Below are 18,247 nucleotides of genomic sequence, written 5' to 3' on the forward strand. Positions count from 1 at the left end.
GGAAAGGATGGATATAAGGAATGAGGATTGGGGAGTGGCTTGTATGGCCCCCTTTTCTTCTCCTGTCTCAGTCATTGTGGAGAGAAGCTCCGTATAGCTTCATAATGGTGATTGAAATGAATGGTAAGCAAAGTAGTTATGCTTACTAAGACACTAAAAGGGCCGAAATAAATGCTAGTCTGCTATTTGGCCATGCTGTAGCAATTAATGCAGTTATGGCTTGCATTGGAGAAGGCAATGGCACTCCACTCCAGTACTCTTGCCTGGAAAATCCCATGGATGGAGGAGCTTGGTAGGCTGCAGACCATGGGGTAGCTAAGAGGCGGAAACGACTGAGCGACTTCACTTTCACTTTTCACTTTCATGCATTGGAGAAGGAAATGGCAACCCACTCCATTGTTCTTGCCTGGAGAATCCCAGGGACGGGGGAGCTTGGTGGGCTGCCCTCTATGGGGTTGCACAGAGTCGGACACTAGTGAAGCGACTTAGCAGCAGCAGCAGCAGCCGCATGGCTTGCATTAGTAAAGTTTTGCTTGGTCAGATCTTCCTACAGGAAACCTAGTCCAATCTGATTCTTTAAGTGGTTCTGACAGTATTTGACACTGTTCTAGTAGGGATTATCTCCCAGTATCTATCGTCTGAAGAGTTCATAAATCTTGATGACTGCTGGAGGGGGCGTTTTAGTGTCAGGCTCTTAAACACTGTTGTGGTTTATAAGCCTGAAGGGTAGATATTTCTATCCCATTTTGGTTTGTTGAGTAAACTTGGATGAAGAGTGCCTTTTATACCACTTCTCCTCAATTTTCATTTGGTTTGTTTGCCCAACTTCACAATGGAACCTCTGTATTTCAGGCTTCATAATGAAGTATCCTGGCAGTATAGACTATGTATTGTTTAGGACATTTGTCTTTACCTTGAAAAGAATCACTTGAGTTCCCTACCTCTACCTCACTAAACACTGATGTTTTGGTTGTTTGCATTTTCATTAAATTGGTGTGAATTACATTTGAATCCCCACTCTTCAGCACTGAGTGTCACCAGCTGAGTGAGCGTTAATATTTCTCTAAATTTCTGCTTTTCCTTCTCTCTAAAGTGGGGAAACACTTTACAAGGCTTTCTTCACAAGGCTTATTGAAAGTGAAAGTGAAGTCGTGTCCGACTCTTTGTGACCCCATGAACTGTAGCCCACCAGGCTCCTCTGTCCATGGGATTCTCCAGTCAAGAATACTGGAGTGGGTTGCCATTTCCTTCTCCAGGGGATCTTCCCGACCCTGGGTTCCAACCCAGGTCTCCTGGATTGTGGGCAGATGCTTTAACCTCCGAGCCACCAGGGAAGCCCAAGGCTTATTGAAGTGATTATTAAATAAAATCATATATATCCAAGATTTGACATGTTGTAAAGTCTTAATAACAGGAAGCTAAAGCCATGTATATTTTAAAATGTAATAAAACATTTCAAACTCTAAGATATTTCTTGTAGATTAAAAAAGTAGTATTCTTTTTTCAATATTTGAAGACTCTGAAGGAAGGAAATAAATGGGAGAGACTAAGAGAATATTTGCTTTCTAGTTCTCCATCAGGCATGATAGAAGGTACCCCACAGCTTCATGCAAATGCGTGGAGAGTTTCTTCTACTTGTTTTGCACCTGTTCATGTTCCTATGGTGGACCCCTGCAACATTAATCAACAAAACAGTGAGTCTTTTTGCATGTCAACATAGGAAAATGTTCTCTTTATTACTGTAATTTTGTAAAATTAGCAATTTTAAATTCTCATTTTCTTCATTATGATAAATCAATGCCATTCCTTATGTATTTTTGTTTAATACATATGCCTCTTTATGTAATCTAGGTTACTTAAAAAAGAACTCCAGAAAATGACTATTTCATTTATTATTCTGCATTCGTAAATTTCCTTGTTTTAGGTGCTCAGAAAACCCTCAGTTGTTCTCAAATGTGAGCTAGCATTTTGTATATTGCAGATTTTGTAAATGCTAAAGAAAGATCTCTGGAGTATTATAACGCTCATATAATCTTGGGATGTTCAGTTTTGGTTCCATAGCATGACCGTGCATCTGGAATCTTCTGTTTATTACTGACACGTGATGAGTTCCTACTCATCATGTATTATTGCTTCATGAGCAGGAAGTCAGTGATCCAGAAAAGCTTTGTGCCATCAGGTGTGCAATAATTTGAGATGCTCACACTCCAGTTTCAGTTTACAGTGATAGTGCAACTCAGATGCCAATAATTTGGGGCTGTACTTTTTTTTTACTAGAGCAACAGCAGACCATGGGAAAGGCTAGTTTACTATTCAATAAAATAAGGCACTATTTTTGGTAAAATCACTTTGTGAAAAAAGTTGATGTGTATGCTTAAATAGACATTTGTATAATTTAATATTGTTCCTTTAACTATTTTGGCTAGTTTACTGTTATTTTGTGGTGGTTGTTTGGAGGGATTCTGTTTATTGTTCTGTGATCCTTATTATTAATTTGTGATTTTAGTGTTCTGGCAAGAACACAAGATAATCTTGATTTTGTGGGGGGAGCGGGGGGCGGTGCTCAGTCACGTCCGACTCTTGGCGATCCCATGGACTGTAGCCTGCAAAGCCCTCAGTCCATGGAATTTTTTCCAGGCAAGAATACTGGAGTGTTTTGCCATTTCCTACTCTAGGAATTTTCTTTTAGTACTGGATTTTTATCTAGGTCAACTTCTAAACTTAAAGAAGTTTGTTAATATCTTGGGTCATTTTTCCTGACTGTAATAAAAGGAATAGACTCGAGTATTTTGCTTTCTATGATTTAATGATTTTAACCTCATTTCCATTTAACAACACTTTCCTTCCCATTCTCTCCTCAACTTTTTACTAATAGATTTAGTCCTTCTCATTTCATTTTTCCTGCTCAGTTTGTTTCTAAAATTTTCACTTCCTTCCTTGATATTTTGATAATTTTATTTCTAATGTTCTTATTAGGATGTATCTTTTGTTTATTTATTAAGCTTATCTTTTATTCCATTACTATGTTGCATTGCATTGATTATTTTCAAATACTAAACTAAACTTCATTCATAGGATAAACCTTATTCTGTGATGAATTAGCATCATCATTAGCATTTTTATGTATTACTAGATTGCTATTATTTTGTTGAAGATATTTTACTTATATTATGAAGGATATTTGTTTATATTTTTCTTTTAGTGTCTGTGAGATTTGTGGTATCAGGGTTATGCTAGTCTAAGTGGCCAGCATATTTGATTGAAATTTTGATTGAATCTATCTAAACTTCAAGTTTTCTTTGTTAAATTATTTTTGAGCTCTTGAAAAAAAAAAAAAACAGCATGTAAAAGTTAGAGTAGAGTCCAGTTGATAAATTCAGTTTTTCTCTGGTTGTTTCTTTAATGACTTCCTTTATTACCTGCTATTTTGTTACATATATATATTTATCACTTTTGTCCTTGTATCATATGTCTTCTATGACTTATATATTTTCTTCATGCTTGCCTTGAACTTTTTTTTTTTAATTTCAAATAGGTAAATTCAAAAACATCCCCAAAGAAAGTAAAGTAAAACAGACAAAAGTTAATTCTAATGTGGATTCTGAAGGATATTTTTAAACAAGGATTTTTCTGAGTCACCCTTTCACTTAATGTCAGTAGGAATATTTTTGATCTACAAATCCTTAGAGCATATAATACAACTAACTCTCTGCTTGGAGAGCCTGGTAATTTGAAGTGTGCATGCCAATAGTATACTGTTACATAGTCTAAATCCTTTATTTTCACATATTATGTGCTTAACAATACAAAAATGTAATACTCAGGTAATTACTCATAATTAGCATGTGTTTCCAATAATATATTTAAAATACTTCACAAAATAGGTTCAGCATAATCCCTTAATAATGAAAAAATTCTAAAACTCTAGCAGCTCATCTTGTGTCTCAAAGACAATGACAGCTCCAAGACTGATTAATTTTTCTTCCATGAGGAAGTCAATGCAATCAAGGTCCATTACACCAAGAAATCACAGTAGGCTTTTTTCAGAAAGATGAAATCTAGATTGTTTTGTCAAACTTGGTTACTCCCACTGAGAATTATATCTGATCAGTCTTTCTCAAGGGAAAAAATCAACAAATTCAAAATCCGATTACACAGATCCCCTCAGATGGCTTGGTAGTGATACTTCAGAGCCTTTAGCATATGCTCCATTATCAACTTCTATTAATTATTCATTTATTCACAGATTCATTTATCAAACAGTATTGAGCTCCTAATATTTACCAGACATTGTGCACTGTGCCTTGTGTGGATACCGCATTCAATGATGATGTGGCATCTACCTCATTACCATTTAACTCAGAGACTCCACTGGGGTGAGATGATTCCCAGTCCTTCCTGGATAATGTATCCTGGGGAGTTGCTGTAACATCCACAATCTGGCACTACGTTGATTTTGTATGGTTGTCTGGAGATAAACCTTCTAATACTCATCAATTATTTATAGCAAAATTGGGGTGATTTCCCAAGATGATCCACAGGCAATGGGGTAATTGAGGCGACTTCTATCAGTTAACCTTTCTGTTACTCAAGTTATTCAGGTATGACACAATACCTTTTTTGCTAAAAGAATATTAAATATGGAATAAGTGCTGTTACCAATATTATTGAAAGCAAACCCCTCCCCCCAAAAAAGGTATAAGATGAAGATACTGACACTTACTGAATGTGCAGTACAGTGTACTTCTAGAAAAGTAAGATGCCTTGGCTAGTGCTGGAATTTGATACTTAGGGGTATTTGATACTAGCTAGACTAGTAAATGAAGTGCTAATGGGGTTCTTTGTCTGTTAGTTGGATATGCAGCACACTGTGATGTTATCCACCAGGAGCTCTTTGCTCCTTGCCACATCTACATTAGCCCTGGGCTATACTATCAGCTGTGCCGCCACGATGCATGCAAGTGTGGAAGCGCCTGTCTGTGCAATGCTCTTGCCCACTATGCCTACCTCTGTGGCCAACGTGGCATTCCCATTGATTTCAGAGCTCAGATTTCATTCTGTGGTGAGTATGATGGCAGTGGCACTGATGAAGATGATCAAATAGAACTTCAGAGATTTTTGCATTTGTAATTGTTGCTATTTTTCAATAAAAAGTAACATTTGCTTAAGTTATTTGAAATACTAATATAATGTGTCAACATGAAGAAAATGGGGGATTACCTTATTTCTTAAATTTGGAGCTCTGTTAGATAAGACAATAGCTTTTGACTATTTTTACCATAAGCAAAATTAGTGTAGCTATCCTGGCATCTCCTGTATTATGAACAGATTTCTTCTCATCTAGAAGTTGGCAAATTAAACCCTTGGGCTTCCTGTATTTTGTAAATAAATTTTACTGTCCATATGTTTGCATATTTAGCTACAAGGGCAGAGCTGGGTAGTTGTAACAGAGACTGTATAGCCTGGAAAGTTGAAACTATTCACCATTTCAGTTCAGTTCAGTTGCTCAGTTGTGTCCAACTCTTTGTGACCCCATGGACTGTAGAATGCCAGGCTTCCCTGTCCATCACCAACTCCCAGAGCTTGCTTAAACTCATGTCTTTCGAGTTGGTGATGGCCATCCACCATCTCATCCTCTGTCGTCCCCTTCTCCTCCTGTCTTCAATCTTTCCCAGGATCAGGATCTTTTCAAATGAGTCAGTTCTTGGCATCAGGTGGCCAAAGTATTGGAGCCTCAGCTTATCCTCAGTCCTTCCAATGAATATTCAGGGCTATTTCCTTTCAGATTAACTGACTTGATCTCCTTGCAGTCCAAGGGACTCTCAAGAGTCTTCTCCAGCACCACAGTTCAAAAGCATCAATTCTTCAGTGCTCAGCTTTCTATATAGTCCAACTCTCACATCCATACATGACTACTGGAAAAACCAAGGCTTTGACTAGATAGACCTTTGTTGACAAAGTAATGTCTCTGCTTTTTAATATGCTATCTAGGTTTGTCATAACTTTTCTTCCAAGGAGCAAGCGTCTTTTAAGTTCATGACTGTAGTCACCATCTGCAGTGATTTTGGAGCCCAGAAAAATAAAGTCTGTCACTGTTTCCATTGTTTCCCCATCTATTTTTCATGAAGTGATGGGATTGAAAAATAAAGTCTGTCACTGTTTCCATTGTTTCCCCATCTATTTTTCATGAAGTGATGGGATTGGATGCCTTTATCTTCATTTTTTGAATGTTGAGTTTTAAGCCAACTTTTTCATTTTCCTCTTTCACTTTCATTAAGAGGCTCTTTTGTTCTTCTTCACTTTCTGCCATAAGGGTGGTGTCATCTGCATATCTGAGGTTATTGATATTTCTCCCAGCAATCTTGATTCCAGTTTGTGCTTCATCCAGCCCAGCATTTCGCATGATGCACTCTGCATAGAAGTTAAATAAGCAGGGTGGCAATATACAGCCTTGACGTACTCCTTTCACTATTTGGAACCAGTCTGTTGTTCCATATCCAGTTCTAACTGTTGCTTCTTGACCTGCATACATATTTCTCAGGAGGCAGGTAAGTGGTCTGGTATTCCCATCTCTTTCAGAATTTTCCAGTTTGTTTTGATCAACGCAGTCAAAGGTTTTGGTATAGTCAATAAAGCAGAAGGAGATGTTTTTCTGGAAATTTCTTGCTTTTTCAATGATCCAACAGATATTGGCAATTTGATCTCTGGTCCCTCTGCCTTTTCTAAATCCAGCTTGAACATCTGGAAGTTCACAGTTCATATACTGTTGAAGCCTGGCTTGGAGAATTTTGAGCATTACTTTACTAGCGTGTGAGATGAGTGCAATTGTGGGGTAGTTTGAGCATTCTTTGGGATTGACTTTCTTTGGGATTGGAATGAAAACTGACCTTTTCCAGTCCTGTGGCCACTGCGGAGTTTTCCAAATTTGCTGGCATATTGCATGCAGCACTTTCACAGCATCATCTTTTAGGATTTGAAATAGATTAACTGGAATTCTATCACCTTCACTAGCTTTGTTCGTAGTGATGCTTCCTAAGGTCCACTTGACTTTGCATCCCAGGATGTCTTGCTCTAGGTTGGTGATCACACTATCATGATGATCTGGGTCATGAAGAACTTTTTGTATAGTTCTTCTGTGTATTCTTGCCACCTCTTCTTAATCTCTTCTGCTTCTGTTAGGTTCATACCATTTCTGTCCTTTATTGTGCCCATCTTTGCATGCAATGTTCTCTTGGTATCTCTAATTTTCTTGAAGAGATCTCTAGTCTTTCCCATTCTATTGTTTTCCTCTATTTCTTTGCATTGATCACTGAGGAAGGCTTTCTTATCTTTCCTTGCCATCCTTTGGAACCATTTAGCTTGTTCCAGAAAATGTTTGCTGACCTCTGCTGTAGGCCATCTTTTCAACTGAGTTAGGTGATTTTTTTGGACGTATTAGTTAAGAGCCTACCAGTTCCTCCCCTTGAAAAGGACCAACTTTCATTTTTCATTTCCTTAAGAGTTAAATATAAGGTCAAAAATCACTGCGACCCACTCTCGCTTTCTCTTCTTAAAGTTCTGTATTTTTTTTTTTACCTCTGTCATCCTAAGAAGTTACCTTCCCCTCCCCCCTCTTTTTTTTTCCTCACAAGAGCAGTTGTACGATTAACATTATTTCAGTTCTTTTACCCAGCATTTCTGAGGTGTCTGTGCAAGTGTGTTTTTAGAATATTTTAGTTTGCCTACTGTAATCAATTCAGTTTCTTCTAAAAAGAAATTGGAAGGATTTAGCAAAGGATATAAACATGATTTAAAAGGCAAAAAACAGGATCTGTGAGCATAGATCAATAAAATCAAGTTTTGTGTTACTTGTAGATGACAAAGTTTACTTAGGATTAAATAATGTCATAAAGAAGATGTGCCAACATAGCAGTAAACAAGTTTAAAATGTGAGGACAGTAGCTTTATGTAGACAGATAAAATACCTTAAATGTACTAAGAAAATTGTAGCACAGGCTGTTAAAGAATGTTATGAAATGGCACAGTTAAATATAGTTCACATAGAAATTGTATTCTGCTTTGGTTAAAGTTCTGTTGAGGCAAAGAATTGTTTGTTTATTTATTTATGTTATAGCAGTCAGTGATGTTCTCGGTTTATTGACGTAGAAGACCTTTTCTCATGATTTGTGTCTATCATAGACTTATCACCCAGCATACAATGCTTCTGGGTGCTGTGGAGATCCTTCTCAACCGATGCTTCTCCGTCCTCAGGGGTGGTGTGTCAGAAAGGCATGATGTACCATCACTGCGCGTCCTTCTGCCGCCGCTCCTGCCTCTCCCTCTCCTCCCCAGAGCAGTGCAACGATGACTGTGCTGAAGGCTGCAACTGTCCTGAAGGCAAATACTATGAGGACACGCTCAGCTTCTGTGTGCCCGTGTACGTCCCAAACATGTGTTGGCAGCATCCAGTTTTTAATCTCTTATCTCCCTTACAGGACCAATGGGCTGTCATGCCTGTTTCTTTTCTCCCTGTCTTTTTTTTTAATCAAATCAACTCAGAACCATAAATTTTTTCCACTATTAAATGTCACTTTTTCCATAAAATAAGTGTGCATATATGCAAGAATCTGCTTGTGAGTTGTTTCTTTAATATTTCTTAATATCCTTACTCTTATTTATTTATTTGTTAACCCTGTGTGTGCTCACAAATCACTACAGAAAGAGCTAAGGAATCTGAAGTGTAATCCCAAAGTTCATTCCTATGTGATTTTGCTGTATCAATAATAATAGCAAGGTTTATGCCTCGCTGTCATGTGGCAAATTGTAGTAGCAGGATTGTAATGTCTCTCAGCATTCAGAAATTTCTCAAATCTCACATGACATAAAGACTTTGTTGTCTACATAAGGTTACATGATATATTGGTTGTGTTTCTCTGAAATGCCTCCAGGGACATTTTTGTGACAAAGACAACATAGTCTTTGTGTGACTAAAACAATACAGCGTATGAGTTTTGGGAAACAAAATCTAAAGCTGCACAAGATTTCACATTTGTTTAACAGAATTGCATGGAATTTTGTGCAGTAATGTCATTGCTAGACTGTGCCTTTAAAGTACCAATACTGCATGTGGTCTGTGTGAAGTTCAGTGTTGTTTTTTCTTAAATATATCCTATTTTGTTAATTTAACCTTTTTTTCCCCCTTACAGATTTCACTGCCGGTGTCATTACAGAGGCAGTATTTACCAACCCGGAGAGCTCATCCCAACACCCTCAGGCTTATGGTAGATTTCAGTAATGGTGATTGTTCTTGACAAATAACATGGAGTGATATAACTTCTTAACCAAATCCATAAATTAAAATATGACATCCATAATTTGAAAAATACAGAACCTTAATATATAAACTGTTAAACCATATGTATTGCATTTATATATATTTAACTCAAATATATACATATATACATTAAACCACATACACACATACACACACACACACACACACACATTTCACTTCAGCATGGAATGCCTAAGTCTTGTGCTCATAACTGCAGAAAAGAGCTATGAGTTAGAGTGTCAAACAGTGAAATGGAATGCCTTTGATCAGTTCTCAATAGTTAAGGGTGAGATGGCTCTCACCTTAGTTCTCAAATAATAGTTAAGGGTGAGATGAATGGTTAAATGCTGTAAGTTACTGAGGTGTTTTAGTTTTGTGGCTTATGCATTGGCTCAGAAAATGCAATTTCAAATTGGAATTCACCATGTCACACTCTGGAGTCAGAGTGTGCCTCCCAAAGGACAACCATTCTAGTGAGAAAATGCTTGTTCATAAGAAAACACTCCTTCGAGTTGTAACCTGTTAAAAATGCAAACATGTCCATGCAGCAGTCCTCATAGATCTATATCCAACTCCTAACCCCCTTTTAGTTGCAGCATAGGGGCCCACAGATAATGACAGACATAAGTGGATAGTAGTAATAACCATTGCAATAATCGTATCTGTCCTTTACTGTGCACTTTCTATAGTCCTGGTATCATTCTGGGAGTTTTACATCTATTAAAACACCCATCACTCTAACCCTAAGAGGCAGGTACAGTTGCTACAGCCCCCGTGTACACGTGAGGAAATGAGGCACAACAGTTAAGCACCTTGGTAACAAAGCCAGGATTCATTCCCGGACAGCCTGGCTCTGCAGTGCTTGCTCTGTCTGTTTTGCTTTGCAGCTTATTTTGTATCCATGACAGAGTATTGTTTATGCACAATTTGTATTTACTGTTATGTGCATCTCCCTTCCTTTCCCTCAATCGAGATGCAAAGGCAACCAGCTCTTGGCTCTATCTACAGTAGCTTGCACTATTAGCCATAGTTTCCCAAGCCATAAATCTGGGAGCTGTCTTTGACTCTTTCCTCCTCTTCAACACCCCTACCCAGTATACTCCCAATGCCTTAGATTTTATTTCCTCCATACAGTTGAAATCCATTTCCTCCTTTCTATCACCTCTGTCTTAGCAATATCTCTCAGCATCTCTTCCCTGGACGTTTCTACTTGATCTTCTTGTCTTTAGTTTTGTCTCCTTCCACTCTACCAAGATGTTATATTGCTCTTAAACTTAACATAATTGAATTTAAGTAAACTTGGCAAAAACAAAGGAACCTTCCCACCTCAGTGAGAAAAAAATTCCATTTGTCTCATCGTCTCATTTGCCATTCCTCTTAAAAAACCCGTGTCCCAGAATCAGTATGACATGAAAGCCCTGGTTCTGTGACCTGAGATCCCTGTGTCTTGGTTCCTCTCTGCCATTTGCAGCGTGAGTCATATTTCTGAGGGTCATCCTAGTGTTAGAAAAAGAAGCATATTTTTTGTATTACATGGCCCTTTTCTGTTAGTCAGCTTCTTCATCGGGGCTCAAATATAGAAAGCATGATCTAGTCCAGAGCTGGAGGCAAAACTGTTTATGTTGGGCTTATTGAGAATTAGTGTAAAAATCTTTCTTTATCATGATAACTCCTTAAGGGATTTTCACGATTCATATTGCCTGAATTTGGTTTTTGCTTTATGCCCTGACTTTGGAACTCAGGTTGTAAGATGTGACTCCACAGTCTCTTCTACGTTGCTGCCAGAATGACTTTTCTAGAATTCAAACCAACGATATCACATCTCTTTAGTGACTCACTTCAGGGATACAGTCTTAGTGTCCTAATAGAAGCTGGCCTTTAACACTTTGCTGCAGGCCTCTCCGGTTACGTCCCACATGGCACTCTGTTGCATAGAAAGCTATTCCACCCCTACCTGACTTTTTACTACATCTTCACTCAGCGTGACAACATTCCTACTTTATCTATATTGTAACTTCCTTCCTGTCTTCAAAATTTTGCAGACTTTGTCTTCTTTCCCTAATGTCAATTGCTAACAGATTTTGAAACATTGTTACGTGTTTTACTTGTGTTAGTATGTCTTAAACAGTTGTATGTTGCATATCACACTGGCTCAATTATTTATTTGTATGTCTTCTCTCCTTCTGGAACATATTAGGCACTTGGGTAAAGACTGAGAATTTTGGTCTTTGAATTCATGCTAATCACAGTGCCTCAGACATATATCAGTGTTTGATAAAAGTGTGTTGAGCTGAAATAGCTCTCTTCAAATCAGTTCTAAACCAATAACTTATTTACAAAAACCTCTGGGAAAAAAATCTTATTTGTCAATTCTTGTATGTTATATTGTTTTTTAAACAGAAAAATCTTGAGGTTTGTTTCATGAATTAACTATCTGTTCACTTCTAGCCAGTGTTCAAATGGGACCGTGAAATGTGATGAATTAGCATCGCCCTCTACTGGTAAGACCTAGATAGATGTTTTCCTTAGAGAGAAGGCGTGCTGTCCCTACTGGTAGAGCAGAAGTTTTGAATTCATCACAGGCCTCCTTGCCAATGCGCGTGGGGGAACAGCCTTAGGAATGCTTTTCTACACGGGGCTCTCGTGCTTCCTAACTTTTTCACCTCTGGAATTATAATATTTGTTGGACAGTGTGGGGTGAACATGTAAGGCTGCTTAGGGCAGAGCTGATCAACCCAGGGAGGCTGTCTGATGCTCCCTGTCCCAGCACCACCTCAGGTCCACCGAACGCTTTAGGGATGTGTATCCAAGCACCTGCTGGAAGTCACTTGTGCAACAGCAGCTGGGAGACCCTACTCCAGACCAGCAATTCTTAGATTCCGAATGTACACACAAAAAAACCTAGGGATCTTGTTAAAATAATGATTCTGATTCAGTAGGTGAGGGTGATGCCTGCAACATTTCTGTTGGTGGCCAAAGTGATGCTAATGTTCCTGGGTTCAGGGCTACATTTTAAGTAGCAAAGCTTTAGGACTAGCAGCCATCAGTTAACAATGGTATGTAAAATGACATCGACTCCCATTCTTTTGAAAATATCATATTATGATTACATATCATTCCTGAAGACCATATATATTAGGAGACCTTTTGTATTATTTATTTTTCACCACCCAGAAAGCCTCAAATTTATGGTCACTGTGGAGAAATTCTAGGCAAATACTAAACAAAGCTACCTTCTGTTGATTTTAATGGATAGCAAGAGTGTAGGCTGATAAAACCACTTGTGAGCTATTGCTTTGTTATTTATTTGCACAGTTATATATTTTCTAAATTAGCTTTGAATTAATTATATGCCCTTGATTCAATTTATCAGGATTCAGGCTGTCTAGGGCTTATTTACAGGGTATGTTCATGAACTGTACACATACTTGGGAGCTGCGGGGCTCTCCCCGCCTTGACTCATCTGCACTGGGTGGCTCAGTATTGAAGGAAAGGAAGCCCAGGTGGCCAGGCTTGTCGCAGACGAATCCCCAAGTTTCCTTTTGGCCCCACATAAGAGGTGGTAATCCCTCTGAACTCAAAAGCTTTCTGGAGCAATATGTAGCCCCTGTAATTATGCCCATTTTCTGCACTTCCACATTATAGTGAAAGGTGTTAGTCACTCAGTCATGCCTGACTCTTTGTGGCCCCATAGACTGTAGCCTGCCAGGCTCCTCTGCCCATGGAATTCTCCAGGCAAGAATACTGGATAGAATACAAGGGGGTGGCCATGCCCCTTCCAGGGGATCTTGAGACCCAGGGACCCCAGGTTCAACCCTGGGGTCCCTGGGTCTCCTGCATTGCAGGCAGATCCTTTACCGTCTAAGCCACCAGGAAGGAGTAACATAAATAGTGACTCAGGGGTGAAGCAAGATCTAAAAGTATCATGTGTTGGTTGTAAACACATAGCTTTGTAAAAGTTTAAACATACGGTACTGTCAGTCCTCAAAAAATGATAATATATATTTAGATTAATCAAAATACCCTGTTTCTTGATCTCAGGAAGGTATATACTAGTTGTTGAGTTGTTTTCTTATGGAAGGCAGCTTAAGTTTTCAAACTCAAAATAGATTTTGGAAATTTAGGTGATTAAAGGAAATCTGACTAGAGAATGGTTTAAGCTCATGAACCAAACATCACAGAGTAAAATCAGTTATTACTGGGGTCATCAGTTATTACTGGTAAAATATACTGTGTTCTATAGTTAATTGTGTTTTGATGACAAACGCATGTAAATGTGATTGTGTATATGGAGCAAATACAAAGTTAAACATATTTTGTCTGTGCCTTGTTCCTGAAGTTCACATCTGCCCTGAGGGAAAGCAGTATTTCGACTGTAGGTTTCCTGACCCTGAATTACCAGCTGGTGGTATAAATTGTGAAACTACATGTGCAAATTTGGCTATGAACTTCACTTGCGCCCCATCGTCACCCTGCATAAGTGGCTGTGTTTGTGCTCCAGGGTAAGCACATTATTTTTCTTGATAATACAGAATGTTTAGGATTTGATAGAAAGCACAAAAGCACTTAAAAACATTATTTATAGAAATAGCTAAAATTGTGTTCTGATTGGTGGTTAGCTCTGAACTGGTAACTAGATTACTGCTGTAGTTATTTGTCTGTTCTTATGGGACATATCACATATGTGGGAGATGCATGCCACATGGACCACATGGCTAAATAATGTCACAATATGTTGTCTACATGATATAATTAAAGTAATGCAGTGAATTGAGGGGAGAACTCACTTCAGGATGGACTTAGCATTTATCCCTGATCCAACTGTGATTTTGGGAAAATTATAGTGAGCCACTTTGCATTCGAAATACTCGAAGTGCATTTCTTTTGTATACTCTTTTTTAAAAAATTAATTATTTATTTTAACTGGAGGCTAATTAGTTTACAGTATTGTAGTGGTTTTTGCCATACATTGACTTGAATCAGCCATGCGTGTACATGTGTCCCCCATCTGGAACCCCAGTCCCTCCTCCCTCCCCATCCCATCCCTCTGGGTTGTCCCAGTGCACTGGCTTAGAGTGCCCTGTCTCATGCATCAAACTTGAACTGGTGATCTCTTTCACGTATGGTGATATACATGTTTCAGTGCTACTCTCTCAAATCATCCCACCCTCACCTTCTCCCACAGAGTTCAAAAGTGCGTTCTTTATATCTGTGTCTCTTTTGCTATCTCACATATAGGGTTATCATTATCATCTTTCTAAATTCCATATATATGTGTTACTATACTGTATTTGTGTTTTTCTTTCTGACATACTTCACTCTATATAATGGGCTCTAGTTTCATCTACCTCGTTAGAACTGATTCAAATGCATTCTTTTTAATGGCTGAGTAATATTCCATTGTGTATATGTACCATGGCTTTCTAATCCATTTGTCTGCCAATGGACATCTAGGTTGCTTCCATGTCCTGGCTATTGTAAACAGTGCTGCGATGAACATTGGGGTACACGTGTCTCTTTCAGATCTGTTTTCCTCGGTGTGTATGCCCAGCAGTGGGATTGCTGGGTCATATGGCAGTTCCATTTCCCGTTTTTTAAGGAATTTCCACACTGTTCTCCATAGTGGCTGTACTAGTTTGCATTCCCACCAACAATGTAACAGGGTTCCATTTTCTCCGCACCCTCATTTATTGTTTGTAGACTTTTTGATAGCAGCCGTTCTGACTGGTGTGAGATGGTACCTTATTGTGGTTTTGATTTGCATTTCTCTGTTAATGAGTGATGTTGAGCATCTTTTCATGTGCTTGTTAGCCATCTGTATGTCTTCTTTGGAGAAATAACTGTTTAGTTCTTTGGCCCATTTTTTGATTGGGTCATTTATTTTTCTGGAATTGAGCTGCATGAGCTGCTTGTATATTTTTGAGATTAATTCTATGTCAGTTGCTTCATTTGCTATTATTTTTTCCCATTCTGAAAGCTGTCTTTTCACCTTGCTTATAGTTTACTTTGTTGTGCAAAAGCTTTTAAATTTCATTAGGTCCCATTTGTTTATTTTTGCTTTTATTTCCAATATTCTGGGAGGTGGGTCATAGAGGATCCTGCTGTCATTTATGTTAAAGAGTGTTTTGCCTATGTTCTCCTCTAGGAGTTTTATAGTTTCTGGTCTTACATTTAGATCTTTAATCCATTTTGAGTTTATTTTTGTGTATGGTGTTAGAAAGTGTTCTAGTTTCATTCTTTTACAAGTGGTTGATCAGTTTTCCCAGCCCCACTTGTTAAAGAGATTGTCTTTTCGCCACTGTTTATTCTTGCCTCCTTTGTCAAATATGAGGTGTCCATAGGTGCGTGGATTTATCTCTGGGCTTTCTATTTTGTTCCATTGATCTATATTTCTGTCTTTGTGCCAGTACCATACTCTGTTGATGACTATAGCTTTGTAGTATAGCTTGAAGTCAGGCAGGTTGATTCCTCCAGTTCCATTCTTCTTTTTCAAGATTGTTTTGGCTATATGAGATTTTTTGTATTCCCATAAAAATTGTGAAATTATTTGTTCTAGTTCTCTGAAAAATATCATTGGTAGCTTGATAGGAATTGCATTGAATCTATAGATTGCTTTGGGTAGTATACTCATTTTCACTATATTTCTGATCTGTGAACATGGTATATTTGTCCATCTATTTGTGTCATCTTTGATTTCTTTCATCAGTGTTTTATAGTTTTCTATATATAGGTCTTTTGTTTCTTTAGGTAGATTTATTCCTAAGTAGTTTATTATTTTGTCACAATGGTGAATGGAATTGTTTCCTTAATTTCTCTTTCTGTTTTCTCATTGTTAGTGTATAGGAATGCAAGGGATTTCTGTGTATTAATTTTATATCCTGCAACTTTACTATATTCATTGACTAGCTCTAGTAGTTTTCTGATGGTGTCTTTAGGGTTTTCTGTAGAGGATCATGTCATCTGTAAGCAGTGAGAGTTTTACTTCTTTTCCAATTTGGATTCCTTTTATTTCTTTTTCTGTTCTGACTGCTGTGGCTAAAACTTCTAAAACTATGTTGAATAGTAGTGGTGAGAGTGGGCATCCTTATCTTGTTCCTGACTTTAGGGGAAATGCTTTCAGTTTTTCACCATTGAGGATAATGTTTGCTGTGGGTTTATCATATATGGCTTTTATTATGTTGAGGTATGTTCCTTCTATGTCTGCTTTCTGGAGGGTTTTTTTTTTTTTTTTTTTTTTTATCACAAATGGGTGTTGAATTTTGTAAAAGGCTTTTGCTTCATCTATTGAGATAATCATATGGTTTTTATCTTTCAATTTGTTAATGTGGTGTATCACATTGATTGATTTGTGAATAGTGAAGAATCCTTGCATCCCTGGGATAAAGCCCACTTAGTCATGATGCATGATCTTTTTAATATGTTGTTGGATTCTGTTTGCTAGAATTTTGTTGAGGATTTTTGCATCTATGTTCATCAGTGATATTGTCCTGTAGGTTTCTTTTTTTGTGGCATCTTTGTCTGCTTTTTGTATTAGGGTGATGGTGGCCTCATAGAATGAGTTGGGAGTTTACCTTCCTCTGCAATTTTCTGGAAGAGTTTGAGTGGGATTTGTGTTAGCTCTTCTCTAAACTTTTGGTAGAATTCACCTGTGAAGCCATCTGGCCCTGGGCTTTTGTCTGTTGGAAGATTTTTTATTACAGTTTTGATTTCTATGCTTATGATGCATCTGTTAAGATTTTCTATTTCTTCCTGTTTCAGTTTTGGAAGGTTATACTTTTCTAAGAATTCATTCATTTCTTCCAAGTTGTACATTTTATTGTCATATAGTTGCTGATAGCAGTCTCTTATGATCTTTTTTATTTCTGTGTTGTCGTGATTTCTCCATTTTCATTTCCAATTTTGTTGATTTGATTCTCCTCCCCACCCCCTCCTTGTTTTTGATGAGTCTGGCTAATGGTTTGTCTATTTTATTTATCTTCTCAAAGAACCAGCTTTTAGTTTTGTTGATTTTTGCTATAGTCTCCTTTGTTTCTTTTTCATTTATTTCTGCCCTAATTTTTATGATTTCTTTCCTTCTAGTAACCCTGGGGTTCTTCATTTCTCCTTTTTCTAGTTGTTTTAGGTGTAAAGTTAGGTTATTTATTTGATTTTTCTCTTGTTTCTTGAGGTAAGCTTGTATTGCTATGAACCTTCCCCTTAGCACTGCTCTTACTGAATCCCATAGGTTTGGGGTTGTTGTGTTTTCATTTTTATTTGTTTCTATGCATATTTTGATTTCTTTTTTGATTTCTTCTGTGATTTGTTGGTTATTCAGAAATGTGCTGTTTAGCCTCCATGTGTTTGTATTTTTAATAGTTTTTATCCTGCAAGTTCAGTTCTGTTGCTCAGTTGTGTCTGGCTCTTACAACCTCATGGACTCCTGCATGCAAGGACTCCTGCCCATCACCAAGTCCCAGAGTTTACTCAAACTCATGTCCATTGAGTCAGTGATGCCATCCAACCATTTCATTCTCTGTCATCCCCTTCTCCTCCTGCCTTCAATCTTTCCCAGCTTCAGGGTCTTTTCAAATGAGTCAGTTCTTTGCATCAGGGGGCCAAAGTATTGGAGTTTCAGCATCAGTCCTTTCAATGAATATTCAGGACTGATTTCCTTTAGGATGGACTGGTTGGAACTCCTTGCAGTCCAAGGGACTCTCAAGAGTCTTCTCCAACACCACAGTTCAAAAGCATCAATTCTTCGGCACTCAGCTTACTTTATAGTTCAACTCTCACATCCATACATTACTACTGGAAAAACCATAGCTTTGTCTAGATCAATCTTTGTTGGCAAAGTAATGTCTCTGCTTTTTAGTATGCTGTCTAGGTTTGTCATAACTTTTCTTCCAAGGAGCAAGCATCTTTTAATTCCATGGCTGTAGTCACCATCTGCAGTGA

General features: G+C 37.9%; 1 protein-coding gene across 1 annotated transcript in view; it reads left to right on the top strand.

Moving 5' to 3' along the window:
* Positions 1-18,247, top strand: part of OTOGL (otogelin like) — a 170,891-nt gene that overhangs the window by 47,306 nt on the left and 105,338 nt on the right. The window contains 6 exon segments of the mRNA XM_065935470.1: positions 1,570-1,694; positions 4,853-5,062; positions 8,251-8,416; positions 9,186-9,260; positions 11,762-11,814; positions 13,653-13,815. Of these exon segments, the coding sequence (XP_065791542.1) occupies positions 1,570-1,694; positions 4,853-5,062; positions 8,251-8,416; positions 9,186-9,260; positions 11,762-11,814; positions 13,653-13,815 (792 nt within the window).

This window comes from Muntiacus reevesi, chromosome 4 (genome assembly GCF_963930625.1).
Source record: "Muntiacus reevesi chromosome 4, mMunRee1.1, whole genome shotgun sequence".
Classification (NCBI taxonomy): Eukaryota; Metazoa; Chordata; class Mammalia; order Artiodactyla; family Cervidae; genus Muntiacus; species Muntiacus reevesi.